The sequence below is a fragment of the Lemur catta genome, chromosome 9, assembly GCF_020740605.2.
Source record: "Lemur catta isolate mLemCat1 chromosome 9, mLemCat1.pri, whole genome shotgun sequence".
Taxonomy (NCBI): domain Eukaryota; kingdom Metazoa; phylum Chordata; class Mammalia; order Primates; family Lemuridae; genus Lemur; species Lemur catta.
The window spans coordinates 94,561,012-94,584,148 of NC_059136.1; the positions used below are offsets into that span (position 1 = coordinate 94,561,012).

Consider the following 23,137-nt stretch of genomic DNA (forward strand, 5'->3'; position numbering starts at 1 on the left):
GAGCAGCATGATGGAACAGAAAAGAGTTAAAGTCAGAAACTCTGATTCTGCTACTCATGACCAAACTGTGAGCTATTCAAATACAGGAATCCTTTTGTGCTTGATGGTGCATTTCCTGGCAGTACTAGTGGTAGAGGTCTTACTTGTTGAAAAAATGACTCAGGGAATCAAAAGTGTAAAGTGTAATCCTGATTAGAAAAATTACCTGCTCTCTCTGAATCTCAGTTGTCTCATCTATAAAATAAGGTGATGAAGTAACACTTATATTTCTTTTACATGCTTTTTTCTATAAAAATTAGTGACTTCTCATTTAACATAGGCTCGTAAAGATCTGATTAAATCAAATCAAATTAGGAAGATAGATGGTTGCTTGTATTTTAATACATTACATTCAGATTGATCATTGAAGATTTTTTTAAAAATAAACATCAGGGTAGAGAAAATTTTTGGTTTATTATTGGCTGCCTTTTTAGCATTAATTCAAACAACACATACAATGTTGTTGCTTACTGTGCAACAACATTGCTGAATGGGAACATCTTGTAGACCTTCAGACATGCTGTATCTAAAGTGATAAGGGCAAGAGCACATGGATTATTTTATAATTCAATCCAACAAATATTTGGTAAACACTTGCAATAGTCTTTGCATCTAACTCTTCAATCTAAGATAAGGTTCCTAGACTTATATAATGGTTCAAGTTAATGGGTTAATAATTCTCTTAAATATTAAATTTGGTGACTTGTGAGAGATTAAATAAAATTTCAGGAAAAATTATGGCAATGGAACAGAATTACCTTATAATATGAAAATAATGTCACTTCAAAGCATTGCTAGATTTGTCTCTCTCCTCCCTCCCTCCCTTCCTTCCTTCCTTCTTTCCTTCCTTCCTTCCTTCCTTCCGTCCGTCCTTCCTTCATTCCTTCCTTCCTTTCTTCCTTCCTTCCTTTTCTCTCTCTCTGTCTCATCAGAATGCCAAAGTAAGTAGTGGGGTTTAGTTATTTTTCAGTCTGCTTAACTGGACGACAGCAGTATACACATATAGAATACAAAAGAAGATAACATCAAGTTCATTTATCTTTATCACTTAATTTAGTGCAGAGTAGAACCATGGAGTAGGGACAGTTGCCTGGAATGGAAGAATAGCATTTATCTGCTTACTGTGAATTAGAGGGTTGACATACAATTCAGTTATAGGCGATAGAGACTTTCATTTCTCATCATTGACTTTTTAATTTTTAACTGTTCATTTTGAAAGACATCTTTGACTTTTAAATGAAAATTTATTGGAGAAATTTGATCATCAGATCATGATTCTGTTTCTCCTGAGGACTTGCCAAATCAGGAATATATTTTGGTGGGAATATTCCTTGGTCCTCTAGAAGGAGTTGCAGTTGTTAAAAGCTGTGCTCAACTCTCAGCTCCCTTGTTTCCTAGCTGTGGTACCCTTGACAAGTGGCTTGACATCTCTGAGCTGCAGTTTTATCACAACTCATAGATGATTATGAAGACTCAATGAGACCACATAGATAAGGCTCTTAGCCCAGCACCAGGCACACAATAAACTTTCAGTGGTAGTGAGCTACTAACAATACGGGAAATGGAACCGCTGGAAAACCTAAAGGAAGATAAAATAACCGAAGTGAAAATTTGACTTAGGCTGTTTGTTTCTGACTTAGGCTACGGAAGTACAGTATGAAAAAATTTCAGCAAAATGATTAGACATTTCAGGAACATTAAGCCTTCCCTTATTTAGCGGAACATAGGCCTCAAGTTTGACTGAAGTTTTACATTCTAGGCTAGATCACCACATGCAATGTAACAAAAGTCTGACACTTTCTTCCCTGTGGAATCTAGAGAAAGAGCTTCAAATGGACGGTGAAAAAACACGACACCTCAGACACTCTAGTGACAATTTCTAAACCCCTCGTTTCCGTGGGCAAATGGCTGTTTGGCACTTCCTCCATGTGGCTTTCTGCTGTCAGAGCAGGCTGCTTGCGAGCTAGCCTAATTGCTACAATTAGCAAAATTAAATGGCTCATTATGTTTTTATACAATTCCACCCACATTCTGCAGTTTTACTTTAGAATGAGTAATGACACTGTGGAGGCTGTCCATTGAGAGTCTCTGCATGTGACCATTTAGGACAGCAATGGGACAAGACACACCTCGACAGAGAAAGCTCTGCAGTGGCCAGGCGTGGCCCTACAGGCAGCTGAGCGAGGAAGGGAGATGCCACCCAAATGCTCAGAGCATCTCATGGCCTGATACAGGTCAGGACGAGAGTCTCAGGCAGGCGGGGATACAGTGAAATCACCCATCCTTTGCCATTTTGAAACACTTGAGCATCAAGGTGCGAGAAGGAGTGGTATGCGTCACAGGCTGGCAGAGGCAACCACTTTGATTGTTTTCAAAAGTGACATTGGGTTGCTGAGATAAAGGAATGTTGATCTGCATCCATCACTGAAATTACAGAAATGACCACCCAGCCCTGCTGTGTTTTCACCATGCACCTCCACCGTCCTCCGAGTATATTCTGAAAGACAGGCTGAGCTATTTTTGAAACAGCTTTAAGGAATTCTCCTTAGAAACATAAAAATGCAGGCGTCTCATCCAAGTTTTATATAGAAACAGCGATGGCTAATGGCAAAGATGTGTGGAAAACGCAAGGGAGCATATATTTAGTCTAGAAAATGGTTCATTAGAAAAAAAATCTCTGGATTCTTGTCTAAACATTGTGTCAGAACTTGTTTCCACTCAATGGCATTTGGTACATTTAAAAGCAAATGTGTAACCTTACACAATCCTGGTGAGGACATCAGAGGTTTTCTTTACTCAATTCAATCTGTTCAGAGAAAGAACTTTGAAATGACACAAAACTATTCTATTCAGCTGCTTTAAAAGATGAGATCCTCAAGGAGTGATAAAGCTCATTCAAGCTAAGAGGCGCTGAATTCTATCTAGGTGTTTCCATCTGAAGCTAGTTCATAGTGTGCTACTGTCTTACAGACGTGGACTGTAGGCTTGGGTTGATTTTGAAAAAGGAGTAGGAACAAGCTTCTTATCTAAAAGTTCACGTGTCAAAAACATACCACTTTATATGTATTAAAGGGCAGCATATCTTTTATCCTTTTCTTTTCTGTTACTTTAGTTGGGAAAGTGTGTGTGTATATATACACACACATATATATACACACACGTGATATACACACATATATATTTATATATGTATACATTTAAAACAGTCATTGAGATTTCATTTATTCCCATTCACTTTTAATTGGTTAGCACAATTACTTCATTTATTCATAGAGCAAAATAAATTGGGCATTTAGAAAGTAACCATAAATAACTTCATTTTACTTTTATCTTTAGATTACCTTTTGCTAATACTTGAATGACATATTCTTGCCATGTCAGTAAGAGAATTTATTTGTTGGGTCAACAGCATTCATCATAAAGGAATTGTGACTGAGTGTCTGCACAGACAAGGCTAGTGAACTAGACGATACATAGTTATGTAGGGCAACGTAAAGGTGCAAAGAGGATTTAAAGGACATAGTCATTTTGGGGACCAAACTTTGACTTACATGGAAAAAATTTTTTTCCCTCCACACAAATGCTTAAAGTGTCAGCAGTATGGTTAAGATATATATATATATATTTTTTTCTTTAAATATAGTTTCATTTAGAAATGTTAGCATGAAAGTAAAAAAATTACAATATTTTTCCTTTAGAAACTTTGTGATCCTATGCAAAAAGTGAGTACTAAGAAAAGATCCCCTCTTAATGGAATCCCATGGACTTGGGTACAGGAAGGCCAGGCCTAAAGCACCCAGCATTTCTAGTCTATATGCTAACCACAGTGCAGCCCTTTGGATTCTCTATTTACTCTTTGTGGAGGGTTTAATGGCAGATTGAAAACAAAATCTTCAAATTCAAATATAAATACAAAAATCAAACTTTGTTCCTTTGTACATTGACGATGTCTCTTTAAATCCTAATACTTTAAACTCTCTGTTATCTGTGCATCTAAAAACTAATAAAAGTTGTTATTACCACATCGGTCTGATGGCAGTGTGCAGCTTTTTGAATCATGGAAGCAAGATTAAATCCTGATTTGCTGCTAAAGTAAGCTTTTTTGTTCTTGTAGTCTTTTGCAAAGTTGCAATTTATAACATGGTGGATATATATTCTTTCCATACCAAGATTTCATGGCTCACTAAAATAACATAATCTTTAAATATGTCGGATAACAGAGTATTTACAGTATTGGGGAAATAATTGAAAAATTCAAACTCTGTACACCCTGCTGACTGCCAATCTCACCTCCAAGACAAAGCACAGGACATTATTTTTTAATTACATAGTACTCATTTTGACTCTTAACATGTTAAGTGAGGGATTAACTTGAGAAATAACTTAGAACTTACATGATTGAAGCATGATGGGGCTTGTTGGGTTTGTGTTGGTTGATTGACACTATTATACTGTAATCTGTGATTTACTCATGGAATCAAAGGTATAGTTCAACTGAGAAATTCAATTTCCAAAGATTATCAGTTAAAAGTTGTCTTGGAAATAATGAAGCTAATAACTCATGGTTCTGCAAATAAGTGAAGAATTTGCCAAAATAATATTTTTTTCCTTCTATAACGGGGGTGGAATGTTTCACCGTATGCTGACAAGAAGAGTGTCCTCCTGGGCCTTCACTGATGACTAGGTAATCTTTCCACATCCCAACAAAAGATTAGTATTTTTTAGTGGAAATCTTGCTTGGAGGATCAAATCATGGAGTACTAGGAAGTATACCTACTTATAAACATGGTCTATTTTTTTTTAATTGCTTTGGGGCTTTGTATCAAAAAAAGTCCTAGGTTGAGCCCTCTGTTACTTCCTGTGGATGTCATCTTGGGGACAGCAGTCTCTGGCTGGCACACCCATTACACATGGTGGCTATGGAACTTCACTATTTTAAGTGAATTGGACAGTCCAAATAACTGAAAAATTAAGTTAAACTGACTTTTTATTTTTTTTAGTGATTTGACTAATATTTAATATATCAGTTGGGTTAATATAAAACCAAGGAAGGAAGTTTAAGACATCTTCCACTGTGGTCAGGTTTGTTATAATGGATGGATGAAAGTAATCATTTACATCTTTGATTTCCTGGGAAACATTGGCCAGTCTTGACAAGCCCTTTCTAGTTAAGCTGATTCTCTCTTCACCTGATATTCTGATAGCACCCCTGGCCAGGTTCCTGGGGGCACCAACTTGCAAAGTAGGGTGATCTTGCAAGAGACAAGTGTTTTCGATCTGCCGAGGCAGGGTGATGGAATTTGTGGACCAGTTTCTGACATCCCCAGCAATTATGATGCTTAAAGTATTTTAAACGATTCCAGGTCTATAAAAAAAGTGATGATGCCTGTGTGTATACCCTATATTTTTTATTACAAAAATATTGAAATAATCCATGAGTTATTCCACTCTGCACCAACTATAAAAAAATACTATCAAAGTTTGACCGGCACTTTTAATGCAACAAAAAGCACCATGACCGGGGACACTGAGAACAGAAAGCGGGGAACGTTAACTTGCTGTACGGAGGTATTTAAAACCCAGAAGCTTGTTGTGAGAGTGTGACTTTACAGATGATTCAAATACAAATCTTAGCTGGATATAGTGTTAAGCCCTCTATCAGTTCAGGAGGGTTTTCTCATAGCATATTCACTGCATTTGTCTGCTCATACTTACTAAAAAGTGTCCCAAAGCCTCTAAAAGACACATCACTTTGACCTTGGATTGGGGGGGGTAAAGTCTGTACACAGTGGAGAACTTGATTGTTCATTCTCTCGTTTGCTCTGGGGGGCTCACGCCACTCATTCTCAGTTGTTCGGGGCTTCCATGTCAGTCCTGTGGTTGGATGGTGTTTGGCACTAGAAAGGAGCGGTGTGGCGTCTCTCGGAATCACTCCTGGAATGACACAGAGCTGCGACCAGAAACAGATCCAGTTCCGGCCCATTCCTCTCCCGCCGCTGGGCCCGCACATTCCAATGGGAGCTGCACATGCCTGGGAATCAACTCTCATTTTGCCTTTTCCCCCACTTCCTCTTTGTGTACTTATTAATTGTTGCAATTGAATACTGAACCACGAATATCATTTAATTTACATCATGAAGTTATGAAGCTCCTTGGTCTTGTCAAAAGCCATACATGTGCTGCATAGGATTTCTGTCAAAAAATGATGTTCTCAACTGAAAATTTAAAATAAAAAAATCCTGAAATGTGTAGAAAACGAACCATTCGATCAACGCTAACATATGTGTAAACACACTTGAGTTTGCTGTCCGTTAGAGAGGCTTTTCACACATGGTATGGGTTTCCAAATAAGGAAATGGATCATGAATTTTCTAAGCAGTTCTATTGTTTTTTCTGGAGTCTTGAGGGATATTATTTTCTCTCTCTTTGTTTTTATATTCCTGCGGGAATCAGAGCTTTGCATCAAGAAAAATCACCTAAGCTACTCTGACAGAGGGGTGTTATCTGTGTGTGTTAGTGGGTGTTAGCGTGTGTATGTGTGTGTATGACTGAATCTATTTTTATGCAAAGATCAGTTAACTCCATCAAAACACCCTATGGATTGGAGGCAAAATTTTCTATAATAGTAGTGCCCTCTGGTGGGAGCTCTCCAAGACCGTGCAGGAGGAGTTTGGCAGCTGTGGAGAGTCACGTTAAGCTGGTGTCGTTCCTTCAGGTGGAGAGAGAGACTCTCGGCGCTGCTGGTTTGGAGGGAGACCAGCAGAGGATCAAACGATAATCGTGACCACGGTCAGACTGAGAGCTTCACCGCTCGTTGCCCTCCTCTAGGATGAAGTGTCATTATTGCCACAGCCCTGCTGTCACCCCTTCATCTGGACGTTGTGGCTCCTGCAAGCCCTTGGTTTTATAAAGTGGTTTCGTACTCCAGTCGCTCCTGAATGAGGGCATCATCTTTGTACTGCAGCCTTGGAGGAGACGGGGAACATTCAAAGGCTAAAATTGCCTTTCGGAGGCTTCGGTCCAAAACGTGTCTCTCCCACGCCGGGTACCTATTCCTGAACAGGTCAATTTTAATGACTGATTCTTCAATCCGTGGTGGGCGAGACGACGGAGTGGATGGGGCGGTGGGCCTCACCTGAAAGACAGGTACACACCCATCCCGCTCTGCGAACTTCTGATCGCGGTCGCTGACAACACTGCGGTTGTTGGAGATGGACCGTAGGGTGCTCGTGGCCACTTCTGGAGGCAGAGAGAAGGCAGCGACCGGGTCCTCACAAGCACAACTTGGTGACTGCCCGAATCTGGGTCCGTTGGGGTGAAAGAAGGCATAATACATCAGCATAAAAACAACGCCAGTTAAAAAGCTGCTGAACACCACACACAGCGCTGGGATGGCAAACGCATCTGCGATCTGGGGGGCCTTGTAGAGGTACCAGAGGGCACTCAAGGCTGTGTTTTCCAGAAGGATCACAAAGTAGTAAATGAATAACCTGCAGCGTGTCCTGCCTTCCTTGACGTTGAACCAACTGAAGATGTAGATAATCCCCACCACCATGTCGAACACGATCTCTTCCCATTTGGTGATACAGAACTCTGTCTCACAGTGGACGATCCAGAAGGTCATGATGCACCAGTGAAGGACGATGAAGATCCCAAAGTACAGCTGGAAAACTGAGGCAAAGAGGGCGAATGTGATGACCCTGGCAGCGATGGTGAAGAAGTGCCAGCAGAACTGGATGATGACTGCCATGTAGCTGATGGGCTTCTTGTCGTCTCGGGAGTCCCGGAGGGCCTTCTGGTAAGAGGCCAAGGCCCAGGCCAAGGACACCAGGGAGGCTGCCGCTGTGAAGCCTGCAAACGGGAAGACAGAAAGACAGTCTGTCAAAAGTGAGATGCAGCCATGTCCCCTGGAAGTCAAATCACACGGAACTGGGGGTTTGGGACAGGCTGGCTTGGACCTCAGCAAAGGCTCTTAATTTCTCTGAGGTTTAACTCAGATGGGGATCCTAGTATCTGTCCTCTCTGAAACCCAACCATATGGAGAAGTAATGAAGCTAACAGGAATATGACTCGAAACCAGCATGTGATGTAAGACCTGGAAATGGGGTGGGATTTAACTGTCCATGTATTCGGTGTAAATAGAGTAAGGAGGTGGTTTTGTGTAGGGGGAAAATAACTGGACTGGAAGTTGGCAGGATTGGGTTGCCGCTTCGACTTTGCCACTTATTACCTGCATGACCTTGACAATCACTTAAATAGGGATCCCCATTTATAAATCAGGCATCGCCAAGGCTCCCCGTCAGCTTTGAGATTCTGTGATTGAAAGGGATGCATAACCACAGGAAGCTTGAGGGACTAGCTGGCTTTACCTTTCGGCTTCTAAGCAAGAATTAATGTAGCTCATTCACAAAAGAGAGTTTGTACTTTCTTAAAAATAAGCAACACCCTTGGCGATGCTTCTGGTGACACCTGGAGTGGTTTGTCCTAAAGTAATCTGATACTCTTCCTACAGCTTTGTCTGTTCCTTGCTGCCTTTCCCTTAAAAGAATAAATGTCCACTCACTGTCATTCACCCTTTAGCTTTTCATAAAGATTATAGTAAAAACTTTTCAATCAGTTGTCTTATTTTATCATTTTATTAGTGCCATATGGTTGGTCTTCCCTCTAAAAATAAGTTTCCAAATTTTAAATGTAATTTTCACTGTTTTCTTCTACTCTCACTCCATCTCCTGTGTCTCAAAGTTCATCTCTGTGGTCCAGACGTGGACCGGGCTCACCTAAAAGCCTGGCTTCCTTTAGGAGAGAGCCCTTTTGGGGAATTATTCTTTGTCACTGAAGTGTTATGTCAACCTGCACTGCAGCTGCCTAACCAGCTGTACCAAGACTCGCCAAGACTAGGAGTGGTCTTGTGTGTTTTAAAGTTCAGCTGTTTTTTTCTTCAAATCTATTACTAATTATAACCAGGCCATAGTATAGTCTCTCTCCCCTTTTGGAAATAATAGAAGGTGTGTTGATTGCCAAGAGCTTATGATGGAATTGGTACTTTTTATGAAAAAATATCTTTGTAGAGAAAAGCTGTTGTCCATGATCTTTGAAAAATGAAAAAAAAAAAAACCTGTGGAAAACGGCCACATTAATTGATAGACAAAAACATTCAACCCCAATAATTATTTCTTACACATCCTCCTTGAGTAAGGTGAACTCCAAAGAACAATTATTCATAAAGAAAATATTTTCCACCAGCCACTTCTTGTACTTCCACCCAGTAAAGCCAGTAGAACCACCAGACATGCTACACTGGGACCTTGGGACCGTCAGGGTTTTTTTTTTTTTTTCTTTTTTTCTTTTTTTTCCTGGCCAGCACAAAAATCCTTCATTATTGTAAGTCACAGCCAGCTACGGGGGTATTTCTGATAATATAGGTCAGTTAGAGATCAGCACACAAAGGAGTTTATGGTAATTTAATTTCTATGCAATGGAAAACACTAACATCAATTATAAAGCAAATTCAGGAGTGAAGAGAGGGAAGGAGGAAAAGTTAAAAAAAAAAAGAAGAAAGGTGAGAGAATGGGAAATGGCGATGGGATAATAACTATGCGAACAACGTATTTATTACCCGTTCGGGATATAGGAACAAAAAGTTGTGAAGTTTTTAAATTTCAACACCTTTGTATGGCATAGAAGCTATTCACACCTCGCTCCCTATCTGTGCCATTTGCAGGTTTGTAGCTTCTTGAACAGACCGTGCTCGCTTCATGGTTTCAAACTGCGCAGCCCGCGCGCTTTCTGCACGGGACGCGCCTCCCTCTCCGCGCCGGCCCCTTTCGGACACGCCCGGGCGCAGCGCCCCCTGCCGGAAGACGGCTGCAGCGCGGGCCAGGCGCGCGCAAACCCGAGAGCGGACTCCACCGGGTGGTCGCCGCGGTTCCGCCAGTTTGCACCGGAAGATGCTATTTAAAGCTGCTTTCCAAACCAGTGAGAAGATAGTAACAAACTTCAAGTACAGAGCATCATGAAATTATTACCTGTTGTCACGTTAGAAAAATTAGCCTCGTTCAAATTCCCCTGTAATCTTTATCCCTTTTATTGCGTGTCCTAAAAGAGCAATTCGGCCTGTGCTTGACACTCTAGGAACTTGTCACGATGATATTCCGGCAGCAGAAAAATGAAGACTTTCTATCAGCTTGGCTTTCTATACATTAATATATTACAATTAAAAAAAAATCTAAACCAAAGGGAAATTTCATGTCTGTCGTGGCCACCTCCTTTTTGAATTCTCTGCTTCAGCAACAATTAGAATTTCTCTTCCTTATTTGATTATGATTTGCTTTTTCTTTTGTTTAGCAATTAATTTTTAGAAGGCAAATAAATGCCTGAGCAGAGGACATGGGATCATTTTAGAGAAATTCACACCTGCCACAGCATGCTTAGTTCCTTTGCTCTTAATACAAATGACATTGGGTATTTCCAATGCCAAGACAGCCTCCTGCAGAAGGTGCGCCTTACTGGTATAGGACCACAGATGCCCTGTGGGGTCCAGGCGTGGCTGGCACAGTGCTGGAATACAGACCTCTGAGCACTCCTTTAGCTAACAATGTATATTTTAAGTTTTTATTTGAAATAATTTCAAACTTACAGAAGAACTGTAAGAATAAAAATAGTACTTTGAACACTTATGTGCCCTTTGCCCAGATTGTCAACTGGTCTCATTTGATTTCTCATTGCGTCCTCTCTGTGTCTGTCTCTCTCACACCTTTTGAGAGTAAATTGTATATATCATGTTTCATAGCCCTTTACCCTAAAACACATCAGTGTTTATCTTCTATGAATAGGGATATTCTCTTACATAACCACAATGAAGTGATTGATTTCGGTTAATTTAACACTGATACTTTCTTCCAACCCATCATCAATATTCCAGTGTCATCAATTGCCATAAAAAATATCCATTCCAGAATTTTTCCCTCTGGTACAAGATTGAGTCTAGGATCAGGTGTTACAATTTCATTTTTTTAATCTGGAATATTTCTACAGACTTTCTTTGGCTTTTATGACACTGACATTTTTGGAGAGTATAGTACCCTGAAATTAAGAAAAAAAAAGAAATGGGCTTATCTGATGTTTTTTTCATGATTAGATTCAGGTAATGCCTTCCAGGCAGGAATACATACGTGACGTTGAACAATATATTGTTTTCAACATCATTAAAATACTAAAACATAAAATTTCCTTCAGTGGAAAAAATATATATGTGTGTGTGTGTGTATGTGTATATTTATATATATAAATACAATATATAATGTACCTGTATTTTCCTTCAAAATGATAGCATATCACTCATGAAAACTTCACTCTATGATCAAACTCTAAAAACAGCTACAGGGGACTCAAAGGGATTACATTATTTCTTAAAATGTGAAAATATATGATAAGACTCAAAATTTACCTGGTATAATAATCTCATTTTATAGAAAAGAAATTGAGTCTCACTTTGAGAGGTTAAATGATTTATTTTCCGTCCCTCCTGCCTCCCACTTGTCTCAGATGAAAACTGTCCTTCCACTCCAGAGCTGACCTTCCTGCTTCCTTCAGAAAGGACCATATCAATTATCCTGCCTCCTCTGTATTCTGTCTCTTCCTCTCTAAGAACTCCTTCCCCAAGTCTTACAAACATGTAACAAGCCTCCTGTGTTGCAAGAAATAACCATTCACTTGATTTTATCTCTTCTCTTCCTTTGTTTCAGGCTCATCTCCTGTTTCCCCTACTGTTTTTTCTTTCGTATTTCCCCATTTTTGTCGGCTTGTCCTTGAGCTGTGACAGTGCTTGGATGTAGTCCTTGGTCCTCTTCCCTTCCCAGCATCTCCCTGAGTGACCCGACTTACTCCCACACCTCAAACCACCTCCTCCAACTCACCAGGCTTATTGAGCTCTAGGGCTGTGTCTGACTGTTTACCTGAAACCCCACAGGCCTACAATGGAATACCTGGAAGCAATTTGCTGTAGGTGACAATGTTTGCTTTCCTGTGGAAAGGACACAATTCTTTCTTTTATCCCCCCTGTCGTTAGTGTAATGCCCTTCTCAGAATGAAACAGAACATGAATTTCCAGACAGGCTGCCACAGTTCTAAGAAAAGGGTTTTATGTGCAGCTTAACTGAAATACCGTGTTGCAAAGCCAACCAAATCCATGTGTTCATAATGTGTGCCATCTTGGTGCATTGCTTCTGTCACTGAACTGAGTCCAGCTGATCCAGGTGTCTGCTTTCTTACCGCACTGCAGCCCCAACAACTGACCTGCCTTTGAATACAACAGTTCAGTGACCATAAAGTTGCTACGACGGTTTATTCCGCCATTTTGAGCTGATTATCTATATGGCTATATAGATGTAGATATTCCTTTTCTTTGGATAAGGGTTGCTAAGGGATATAACACCCTTGGAAATATTATAATCCAAGAGTTTTGATTTTGCAACTCTAGACTAGAAGGGGGCTTCTTCTCTCTCCTCAGATCTGTGATTTGAATAATTATAGACACTGCTTAGTAAGCCAGAGGCTAGTTTCTCAGAGGACGTCTACAATACTTGTCCATTTTGAATAAAGATTTTTCAGAATAAGGGTTATGGGTTTGATACTAACTAGTTAGCTAATTAACATTTCAAAAGGAACTGACAGAAATCAATACCATTAGTCCAAGTGAACAGCAAGGTCTTGAGTTTCTTTCCTCTTTCCTTTTGCTTAGAGATGTCCTTTCCCTTCAGAGCATCTCTCTTCACGTCCTTGTCTTCCTTCCCTTCCTTCCCCTATCTCTAGCTGTTGTTCCCTCCTCCCCTTCACTCTGCTCCACCTTTCTTTCTCATTATTTCCTGCTCCCATTGCACTTAACGTGGAATTGAATTATTATAAAAAAGTTGAATTAATGAAATAAAGTTTGGTGTTGCCAAACCTAACCCCAAATCTGTTCTTAAAACATAAACAAAGCTCAAAATAAGACAGGAATGTATTCCATTGGAGTGTCGGGGTCAGCTCTAACTATTCCTTTCTGCACCCCTGCTCTGAATCCTGTGGCTTTGCTCCAAATACAGATTTGATTTCAATACCACAGTTCCCATTAAAAGGGCTCAGCATCACTAACCTCTGCTTTTCATCACAAGTAACTTGCTTTCCTATAACTTTTCTTTAATTTGTGTCTAAATGCAGTTTTATTGAGAGACACAGAGAATTCTTTGTATTGGGATTACACAAAATGATAGCTCAGAGTACAGTTGACAGGGGTGTGCATGGGGGGTAGTGGACAGAAGGTTATCATACCAATTTAAACAGTATTTCCTCTGGGAAATAATGGATGAGGCGTTAGTAGGGGATATAAAACTCTTGAAAATATTATAATCCAAGAATATCTTTGATTTTGAAACTTCTAGACTAAGAGGGGCTATCTCTGGCTCCCAAGTGTAAAGTAGTTCTCTCCACGGACAGGTTTCCACACAAAGTACCCTTCCTCTTCCTGCAGAGCACCGATCCCACTTTATTTAATATAATGTTGTTTTATTTTGTGCTTGTTTATTGCGTTTCTCAGCATAGGGGGCCTTTAGGCTGGGATAAGTACCTGTTTACCTTTCTGGCCCCTCAAGCCTTGCACAGAGCCCAACATATTTTAAGAATTGGTACTTAGATTGAAAAGAAGAAAGGAAGGAAAGGAAGAAAGAGTATTCCAAATGGAGAGCTAGAACCAGAGAGAGAATGAAATGCTCAAAAGGTTTGCACAATTCTTCATTGCTCCCCTATTCTGTTTCTTTGCAATTTCAGTTTGAGCTGCAAATGCCAAAACACTGTGAAATAAAATCTGTACTCCTGTTGTGTTGTTTGTGGTCTGGGTGTAAACAAGAATTCTCGGAAATCCCCAGAGAACGCTTTGTAGGATTTATAGCCTAATTCCCTAGATGTAAGAGGTTCGGGGAATTGAACCAAGTGCTCTAATTCTTTGATTCTTCAAAAAAGGGAATGAGCCTGTCTTTTCTTTCTCCCCGGGGAGGACATAACCTCCCCCTGCAACAGGCGAGCCAAAGGTAGCAGTCTCAGGGAAACACCGGGTCACTGGCCTGTGTTCAGAACCAAACTGCAGCTGGTGAGAAAGGGCTGCATTTTTTTTTTAAACTTAAACATTTGCTATCATGAAAAATTTCAAACATACACAAAAGCAGAGAGAATAAAACGACAAATATACCCTTTATGCAGACTCTACTAAAGGGCCCTCGGTACGTTCTTTCCCCTTGCTGACCGAGCCAGAGCAGCCGAGCTGAGCGTAACCTGCTGTGTGTTCCAGGGAAGTGTCACGCCGCTGGTGGCTGGGCTCTATCAGGACATCTTAGAAGGCCCGACCTGGTGGCTCTCTGAGTCCCTTTGACCTCTCCTGCCTCACCTTGCCTCTGCCTCTCTGTGTTCCAGCCACACTGCCGTCTCTCCGTTTCTCAAATGCTACATAAAGTCACATTCTCTTCCCAGAGGCAGGAAATGCAGAGTTCTCGCTTGAAAAGCTGCTCTCTCCAGTTAATCCCTACTTATCCTTCAGTTTTCAGTGGAAACATCATTCATTGCCTTAGGGAAGCCTTCCCTAGCCCCTAACACCCCATATTTGCTCTTCCTACTCCGCCTCAGCCTGCCTGCTGTCATTCTTCATGCGTGCGGGCGCTGACGGATGGCCGTGTCCCCCAGCAGGGCGGGATGTGAGTCTGGCTCACTGCCGCACCCGGCACGGCCCTTCTGCTTGTCTGTCGGCTGCTTGAGTTAGTGCCTTTGGCATCCAGTGGCAGTTCTCAGCTTGTTTCCCTGTCTTCCCTCCATCCGCATCGCAAACATCTTGACTTCCCTTCCTCTCTCTCCATTTCTTCATTCTTTCTGTTGATTTCAGCCTTTTTGGAGGAAATTGAAAGTATCTTCTCACAAATAGTTTGGGAATGGATGATTCACAACATAATCCTCTTTGGCTATGGACATAATATGATCGTATGACCGTTGATAACACATATATCTTCTCACACACCATCATTTTTTCTTGCCTAAAGGTATAGTCCCTAAACAAACTAACAAACAAAAATATTGAATCTTAGATGGCCATGCAATATTGGTTTCTTGTAGTCAAGAAATTTTACAATTTCCTTAGCGCATGCGAGGCTCGTAAAAGCATCCACTGGGCCCTTGCTTTGTGCACAGTGATGTCCTACGTACCTACATCCCTTGTCTAATTTAACTCTCATACTAACGCTTTGAGGTAAGTATTGCTTTTTGCAAACAGGGAAACAGAAAACCAGACAGTGGTTAAATAACCTGCCCAGGGTCACATAATTAGCAAGGAGGATGGGCGTCAGAATTCCCAGATTCCAAAGCTCTGTTCACTAGCACAACAAACTGGTAGTTCATCCTCACTAACAACCGGCAGATGAGACACAGACAAGTGCAGTGAGTTCTCAAATCTCCTTCAGTTGGGACCCATGAGGGGCCGACGTGGTGGGTTATACATGACCCTGGAGGTCTTTCCCTTGTGCCCCCCCTTCAGGCCTCTCTGCCTCCTAGCGGGCTCCTGTCACCTGCTCCTGCAGGCCACAGCAACCGTACTTGTACCCAGGCCAAAGGATCCTGTTTGGGATTCTTTTCACAAAATGCATGAGAAGAATAAGCACCTGAAAGGAAAGCCATGCTTTTCTCCTCTTCATGCTTTCTGATCTAAAATATCTCTACCCCGCCCCGTCTTCCTGGATTTTCACCTAAGTAAAAATGTTTCTTGATTTTTCATTTTTTTTTTTTTTTTTTTTTTGAGACAGAATCTCGCTCTGTTGCCCGGGCTAGAGTGAGTGCCGTGGCATCAGCCTAGCTCACAGCAACCTCAAACTCCTGGGCTGAAGCGATCCTACTGCTTCAGCCTCCCGAGTAGCTGGGACTACAGGCATGCGCCATCATGCCCGGCTAATTTTTTCTGTATAAATTTTTAGTTGTCCAGCTAATTTCTTTCTATTTTTAGTAGAGATGGGGTCTGTTTCTTGCTCAGGCTGGTCTCGAACTCCTGAGCTCAAATGATCCACCCGCCTCGGCCTCCCAGAGTGCTAGGATTACAGGCGTGAGCCACCGCGCCCGGCCCCGGCCTTGTTTCTTGATTTGAGTTGGATCATAGGGTCCAAGAGTAACAGGTCACAGAATGCATATCCAGAACCAGAATGGTTTCCTGTTTCCAGAATGTTCAGAGTTTGTCTTTTAGTTACGAGTGTAGATGCAGTGGAGCCCCTTGGCTGGAATCACAGCCAATTAGCCTTGTGGAAAAAGGTAATAACTGAAGCACACGCGACGCCCTCTCTGCTCTGATCTTTGCCGTGCGGTGAAGGTCAGGCTCGGGCAGCAAACTCCACCGAGGGCAGGATTTCCTCAATCTTCTTGTGCCAAAGCCATTTTATCTCTGTTTTAAGCCTTGTAATAGTTCTGATTAAAAATATTTAAATGCTTTAATATGTTTAGTTTTGGTAAGGATATACATTCTTTTAGTAATCCACTCTGAGGATTCAAGCTTCTTTGCAAGGCAAATTGTAAGCCTGCTAAGGAGGTGATAAGGAAACACTGAACTGAAATTTTGAAAATGTTTTGATATAAAAATAGTTGAAGGACCTTGTTGGGTGAAGCAAAGTGTCTCTCCTCCTTCTTAACAAATGTGGAAAGTTATTTCCTTCTGAATAGAAAAAAAAAAAAAAACCTCAGATAATCTCACATAGCTCCATTCCATTAAAGAAAATTAGCTTTTATTAAAATTCCCCAAGAAGACAAACATTTTGTGTGTGGAATTTCAAACTATCTAAACAACACTTTCTTTAGGAAAACAAAATTCTCTATATAGGAGAAGATAAGAAGTCCTGTTTTCCATGCACTATTACATATTGCATGCTTAAATTTACACTGAAAATAAAATGAGATAAATATTGCTACTTGAAAGATATAAAATAAGTAACCTGAGATGCCCAATAGAATTAAATTTTCCTTTAGAGGAGGTTTATTTTCCATCCCATTTTTTTTAAAACACTACACTATTTTTTCTTGCAGTTTTTCTACTTTGGGTGGTAGGAGGTGAAATGGGATGAAATGAAGAGAAATAAAGAGGGAAACGGGTGAAGACAGGAAGACAAGCTGTGTCCTCTCTTACCTGCCCAAGAGCCACATGGCTGGACAACAGCAAGATTAAAATAATCATAATTTAAAGACCCTAACACGTAGCAGACACTGCTGACTTTTTTACACTTACTATCTCATTTATTTCTCACAGCACCACTTCTTCAACGTAAGTATTTTGCCCATTTTACAGATGAGGAAAGTGAGGCTTTGTGAGGTGAAATAATCTTACTCAGGGGCAGCAAACTTTTCCTGTAGAGGGTCAGGTAACGTATTTTGGGCTTTGCCGGGCATTGGGTCTCTGTCACAACCACTCGGCTTTGCCTTCATAGTAAGAAAGCCACCATAGACGACACTTGAACAGATGAAAAAATAAGCAGTGGCTGAACTTGGCCCCCGGACCTTAGTTTTCCGCCCCCCCCAGCCCCCGTGAATACATTTCCAACATGTAACAGAATCAGGGTTCACATCCACATTTCTCTGACTTCAAAATTCTTACACTTTTCCCTACACACATTGAAACATTTTGGGCCAATTGTGAAACCTGGTCATTTGGGAAGGGTTTTTAGGTGGTTGTAGTGTGGGCTTGGGTGGTGGCTGTCTGCATTGAAGCCCAGGGACGCTGTGACCAGCCAGCCAGCCACATAAAACTATGGGAAACCTCTTGGTGTCAGCATAGCCTACACACAGGATGGAGTTTGGGCATGAAAAAACCTCTTGAAAATGTACTGTTTACACCTAAAGATACCTAATAAGGAGCACAAATGCCACACCTTGACAATTTTCTCCATTGTTTCCTGGAAAGCAGGTAGGCATTTGCAAAGTGAATGGGCAAGATGGTCCATGGGTTCAGGCTGGCCCCCTGAACGTCTTATCCTGCCCCCCAGAACATGTTACCCTGCCCTACTTGTGGAAGGGCCAGCCCCTCCAGCCAGCCCTGCACCAGCCCTGCCAACTGAAACGGCTGAGACAGAATCGTTCGTTGTTCCTCCTTCCCGTATGTCCCCAAGGTGCCTTTGTTGTCTGCCATGCATGTGAATTTCATGGCCCACATGCCACAAATCATCCGCGAGCATCACCGATATTGACAGTTCCTGGCCTATTTCGGGGAATGTGTAATGCATCCCGGGGAGATGTGAGTCTGGGTCCCCGGGGTCTAGAATCAAGTGTGATTTCTAATGAGAACCACTGTCTACTCACCCACATTCGGAGCTATTCATGCTTTGAGAACTTGGAAGAGGGCCCAGAAAATGGGGAATGGTGACATGGACCCTGCGTCACAAACTGGGACCAGGGTAAATAAAACTAAGGAGAGTGAGGCACACTTGAGGCAGCAGATGTAGGACGGGTGGCACAGGCAGAGGCAGTGCTGGCATGTGGTGTCCGTGATGACACGAGGTGGCATCAATATTTGTGTTTATGGACATTAAGAGCCAAAGGTCTTTTACGGTCGGAGAGCTGGGAATCTGCTTAAATGGAACTCTGCCCAGCTGACAGAGAGGAAGATGGAACGAACGCTTGTGGTGGGAGTCTCTCAGGGGGAGACCCGGAGAGAGCTTGCTCAGGCTTATCCGTGGAGGGGTCTGTTTGGAGCTCTGTTCCAATGACCAGAAGTTTGCATCCAGAAAGCATGGACATGGGTCCTCCCTCCTTTGTCTTTCTCTCCATCCGTCCCTCAGTTCTTTCCTCTTACAAATGTTTATTGAACATCTACTAAGTGTCAGGTACTAAGAACACAAACACCGTTCCCTAAGGAATTGAAAAATCGGTATGGGAAACAGATATAGATTTGCAACATACATATTTACAACATGGCGAGCAGAATGTGAGCACACGGAGAAGAGAGAGACACCTGTGCGCAGGGGCTGGAGCAGAGATTTGGGCACAGGCCTGAGTGTGCAGATGTGGTGGAGGCTGCAGCGGGTGTGCCCGAGCAGGGGCAGAGCAGAGCCACCAAGGCAGGCAGGAGGCCGTGGTCATCACCTGCAGGCACAGGGACTCGGCCTCACTCTGGAGCAGGGGCACCTGTGGTAGCCGCTGGGCAAGGTGGGATCACTGAAGGGACAGAGTGCACTGCAGCAAGAGACCCTCCCCGCAGGGGCGGGAGGCAACGCAACACCTCCCCAGAGGGTGTGGGAAACAACTCCAGCACATGGAATTCACACTTCCTAGCTGCATGTCTCTGGGCGCACACTTGATTTTACCCATCCTTCATGGGTTTCAGTGAGAATCCAGTGTGTCCATACTTTGTGAACAGAAAACCTTCTCTATAAATATAACTGGCCATTCTGAATCCTGGCTCTGCTCTTAATTTTGTCCCCATCCCAATCCCTCCCCCAGCTCCCTGGTACTCTTTCATGCCCTGGGATGGGAGGAAGCTTTATTGGAGGTGGTTGGGTTTAACAGAATAACATGACAGAGAAAGAATAGAATAAGAGGTGCAATCTATAGGATAAGGATTTTTTCCCCCTTAGAGATGTAAAAGTATAAGATCAAGAATATTACCTGATTTTATTTAAAGGCTTATACAATAGAGGCCACTTAATTGGGAAAAAGGAAGAGTGAGGTACAAATTGTTCCAGGGTTTGCAGAGAAGTATGAGACAGGAGCGGGTTTGGTGGCCCCGTCTTTGGAAAGCTTGGGTGACTTGGGACAATGTTGGTCCTCAGGATTTTCCTGGGTCGTATACAAGAAAGGAGGGTGTGGGCAGCTCATACTGTGGGGTGTATGTGGGGTCCCTCCTGAGGCTGGAGAGGAGCGGGAGGGAAGCGAAGGGGTGTGGGAAGGGGACTGGCGGCCCCAAACTGCTCTGAGGGCCTCGGGACCGCAGGGGACGCTTCCTTTGTCTGCTTTTGATTGCTTCTTTCTCCTGGCTTCCTTCCTCAAACCATTTCTGGCAGAAGTGGATGCCCTTTAAAAATACCCGGCCTTGTACACGCTGCAGCTTGCTTTCAGGATGCTGAATGCAGAGCCGCTTCCCAGGCCTGCGGCTTCTCGGGGAGCAGTAAGAAGCCTTTTCCAGCGTGTATCGGCGGTGGGGCGTTGGAGCTCCAGGTTCTGCCCTATTTTCCAGCGTCCTGCCCTCTGGGTTGCCTCATTTTCACTCTGTCAATAAAAAGAATGTGGCCTGCTGCTGGGACCATTTAATAATGCAGCAATAAATTGTGCTTTCAAGCCCAGCAATGCTTTTCTAGGTGGTTTACAAAAAATGACTCGATACCCTGAGGACACGGGTTGGTAGCGTTCTCTGTTCTTACGGCTGGACTGGCTCAGAGAAAGGCCACCCTGCGAGGACCCCGAGGGCTCAGAAACAGCGCAGCCCTCGCAGTACCAGGTTCTCGCCCCCGGGGACCGGGACCTGCGCAGGCTCCTGCAGCTCTCTGGGGGTCACTGCGCTGCTCCTTCTGCACTGCTGTCTCCGGAGACAAGAAAGAAAGGAGTTTATCCTGGAGAAGGCAGGCTACGAGAGCACCTAGTAACACGATGAAGATGGCCTTAGAGAGAACAGCAAATCGCTGCGAGCAGCGGTTCCGGATTCAGGATCAGGGCGGGCTGGGAGGGGCTGCGTGGGCCCCGCAGGGCTCTGGGCCAGGGGACCTCTCTTCACTCCCACCTGCCTCCCCCCGAATTTAGGACCCCTCCAGGCACAGCCTCTCACCTGGCCTCCCACCGGGCGTTCATGTTGTGGTTAAAGTGAACTGTCTACGATGGAAATCTGATCACATCTCTCCCCAGCTGAAAACCCTTCAAGGACTCCCTATTTATGGCTCCACAAGATAAATGACACACTAGCCCTTCTAGAAGCAGGCCCTCCCCCCTTTCTCTCTCACTTCCCGCTCAGAGAATGTCGGCGTCGCCTCTCCGCCTCCCTCTCCCACCTTGTGCCGCTTTCTCCACCCGGCCTGGCAGACCTCTGACCCCAGACCTCGGCCTCGATGGCTTCCCTGGAAGGGAAGACCCCGGCCATCCTGCCTGTTGCCAGCGGGGGCTTCTCTTGAATCCTGTAAATAGGTTCTGCTCGTACCCCAAGCGCTGTGCTAGGCCTAGGGGAGACAGAGGCTGTGGCCGAGCTTGGTGAACCGGGAAGAGTTTCACCGGTATCAGGTATTATCTCTGCTGTTCACAAAACAAAACCCAAAGGAAAGAACTTCCCAGTCTGGGTTGCTGATTTCTTTTAGAAATCTGTGGTTGTGAGAGATGCCTTCCCTGCCAGGATAGAGATCAGACCTGTTGAGGATCCTTCTGGTGTAGGAGTCTTAGGTGACGAAATGGCACTTTGGGGGCCCTCAAACTTCCAGGGGCAGGGGCACTGAGACCAAGTCAACTGACCTTTTGTGGTCTAACCTTATTTTTAGGAAGAAATACGCCTTTCACCAGCTTATGTGAAGTAGATCTGTATTTATCACATATGATTACGGCAAGATTCTTCCCTCACATACGCCTTGGAGGGAACCACCTTTTAGCTGGTCTGTCATATTTTGAGGTGTGCCCTTAATTATCGTATTTTTTTAACAACACAAATTCCATTTGGGAAGACAGATAATTGAAATGACCTAAATCATTCCAAATTTGGGATAGTTATAGAGATTTACTAACAAAATCAGTGAAAGTGAAAGAAAGAAAAGAATGAAAAGAGAAAAAAGGAAGGAAGTAAAGAAATTTAATTCAATTTAGGAAGTATGGGTTCATAATTAAGTATTGGCTGTTACAAAGCAGACTTTTCAAGCAATGGAGTAGGATGTTCTGAAGATCATAAATAAGAAAGAAGAACCTTTGTCAGCTGTTGCAAGCTCCGGTGAGAGCCTCACACACCCTGTTCAGAATCATGCTGTGTCTTCAGCGACAGTGGAGGAGAGAGGCGGTGCTCCTCCAACTGTGCCTTCTAGGAGACTGAAAAGTATGACAAAGGAAAGAAGTAAACTTTCTCCATCTATATGTTATCTGATGTACGATTAAGTTAATGAGTTAAATAGCATAAATAGACATTCAGCTATCTCATCTCCATCCCCAGCAGTTTATATATTTATGTTGGCTTCAAAACTATGTTATGTACCCTCCTTTCATTGGAAAAGTGGAAGGCTGCTTTATGTTAAGAATCATCTCAAAGTCGGCTCCACACACTAGTCCCCTGATGTAGGCAACCTGTGGCCTGAATTCAGTGTCCCTATTAAATATAATAAGTAGTAATTATCCCATTCACTTTTCACGTTATTATGCTTCTTTTCAGATTTCTTTACACTCACTTACTCAATTCAGTAAACACCGAGTGCCTGCCCTGGGCCTGCCACTGGGCTAGACTCCAGGAATGCTCAGGAGATCCTCGTCTTCCACCTGTCTTGAGCTCCTAAAACCATGTCTGGGCCTGGGCCTCCATCTTATGTCCCCTCCTTCGTGCTCCAGGTTGACTACTCGGTGGTGCCCGCTGAGCCATCTCCCTCAAGAAATCCATCCTGTCCTCTCCCCACTGGTGGCCACAAAGAAGCTCCATCTCTGTGCGCCATAATTTCTGAGCTGTTTGCCATCAGCCTCTGCCTATATTTTGTGGAATTCATGAGGGTAGGGAGCAAGTTGTATTCACTGCTGCACTACCAGAAACACAGAAAATGCCTAGAACCATTGATAATTACTTGATAAATTGGATTGAATTGAACTGAACTGAATTTAGAGATGTTCTAAATTGAGGTGTGGCTTGGGTGCCGTTTTTGTCTATAATAAAGTAAAAATAACCTGGATCTGGGACTGTTTATTAGTGTCCTGGGGGCTGAACTAGCCCATGGGGACAGACTATATAAAGCACAAATCAAGAATCCAATGTGCCTTCCTTCCCTGACCAAGACATGTTCATAACAGGACAGAAGTAAATTAAATGCATGCCATCACTTTGTGTAAAGGTTTTTCAATTAGGATTTTGTATGCTAGAAAGCAGTAAAAGAACAGTAATTTCCCAAGACAGACA

General features: G+C 42.9%; 1 protein-coding gene across 1 annotated transcript in view; it reads right to left on the minus strand.

Moving 5' to 3' along the window:
• Nucleotides 1-5,029: 5,029 nt before the first annotated feature.
• The window catches only part of XKR4 (XK related 4), a 377,806-nt gene continuing 359,698 nt past the window's right edge, over nucleotides 5,030-23,137 (minus strand). The window contains exon 3 of the mRNA XM_045560824.1: nucleotides 5,030-7,890. Coding sequence (XP_045416780.1) covers nucleotides 6,944-7,890 — 947 coding nt within the window. The 3' untranslated portion in view covers nucleotides 5,030-6,943. The remainder of the gene's footprint in view (nucleotides 7,891-23,137) is intronic.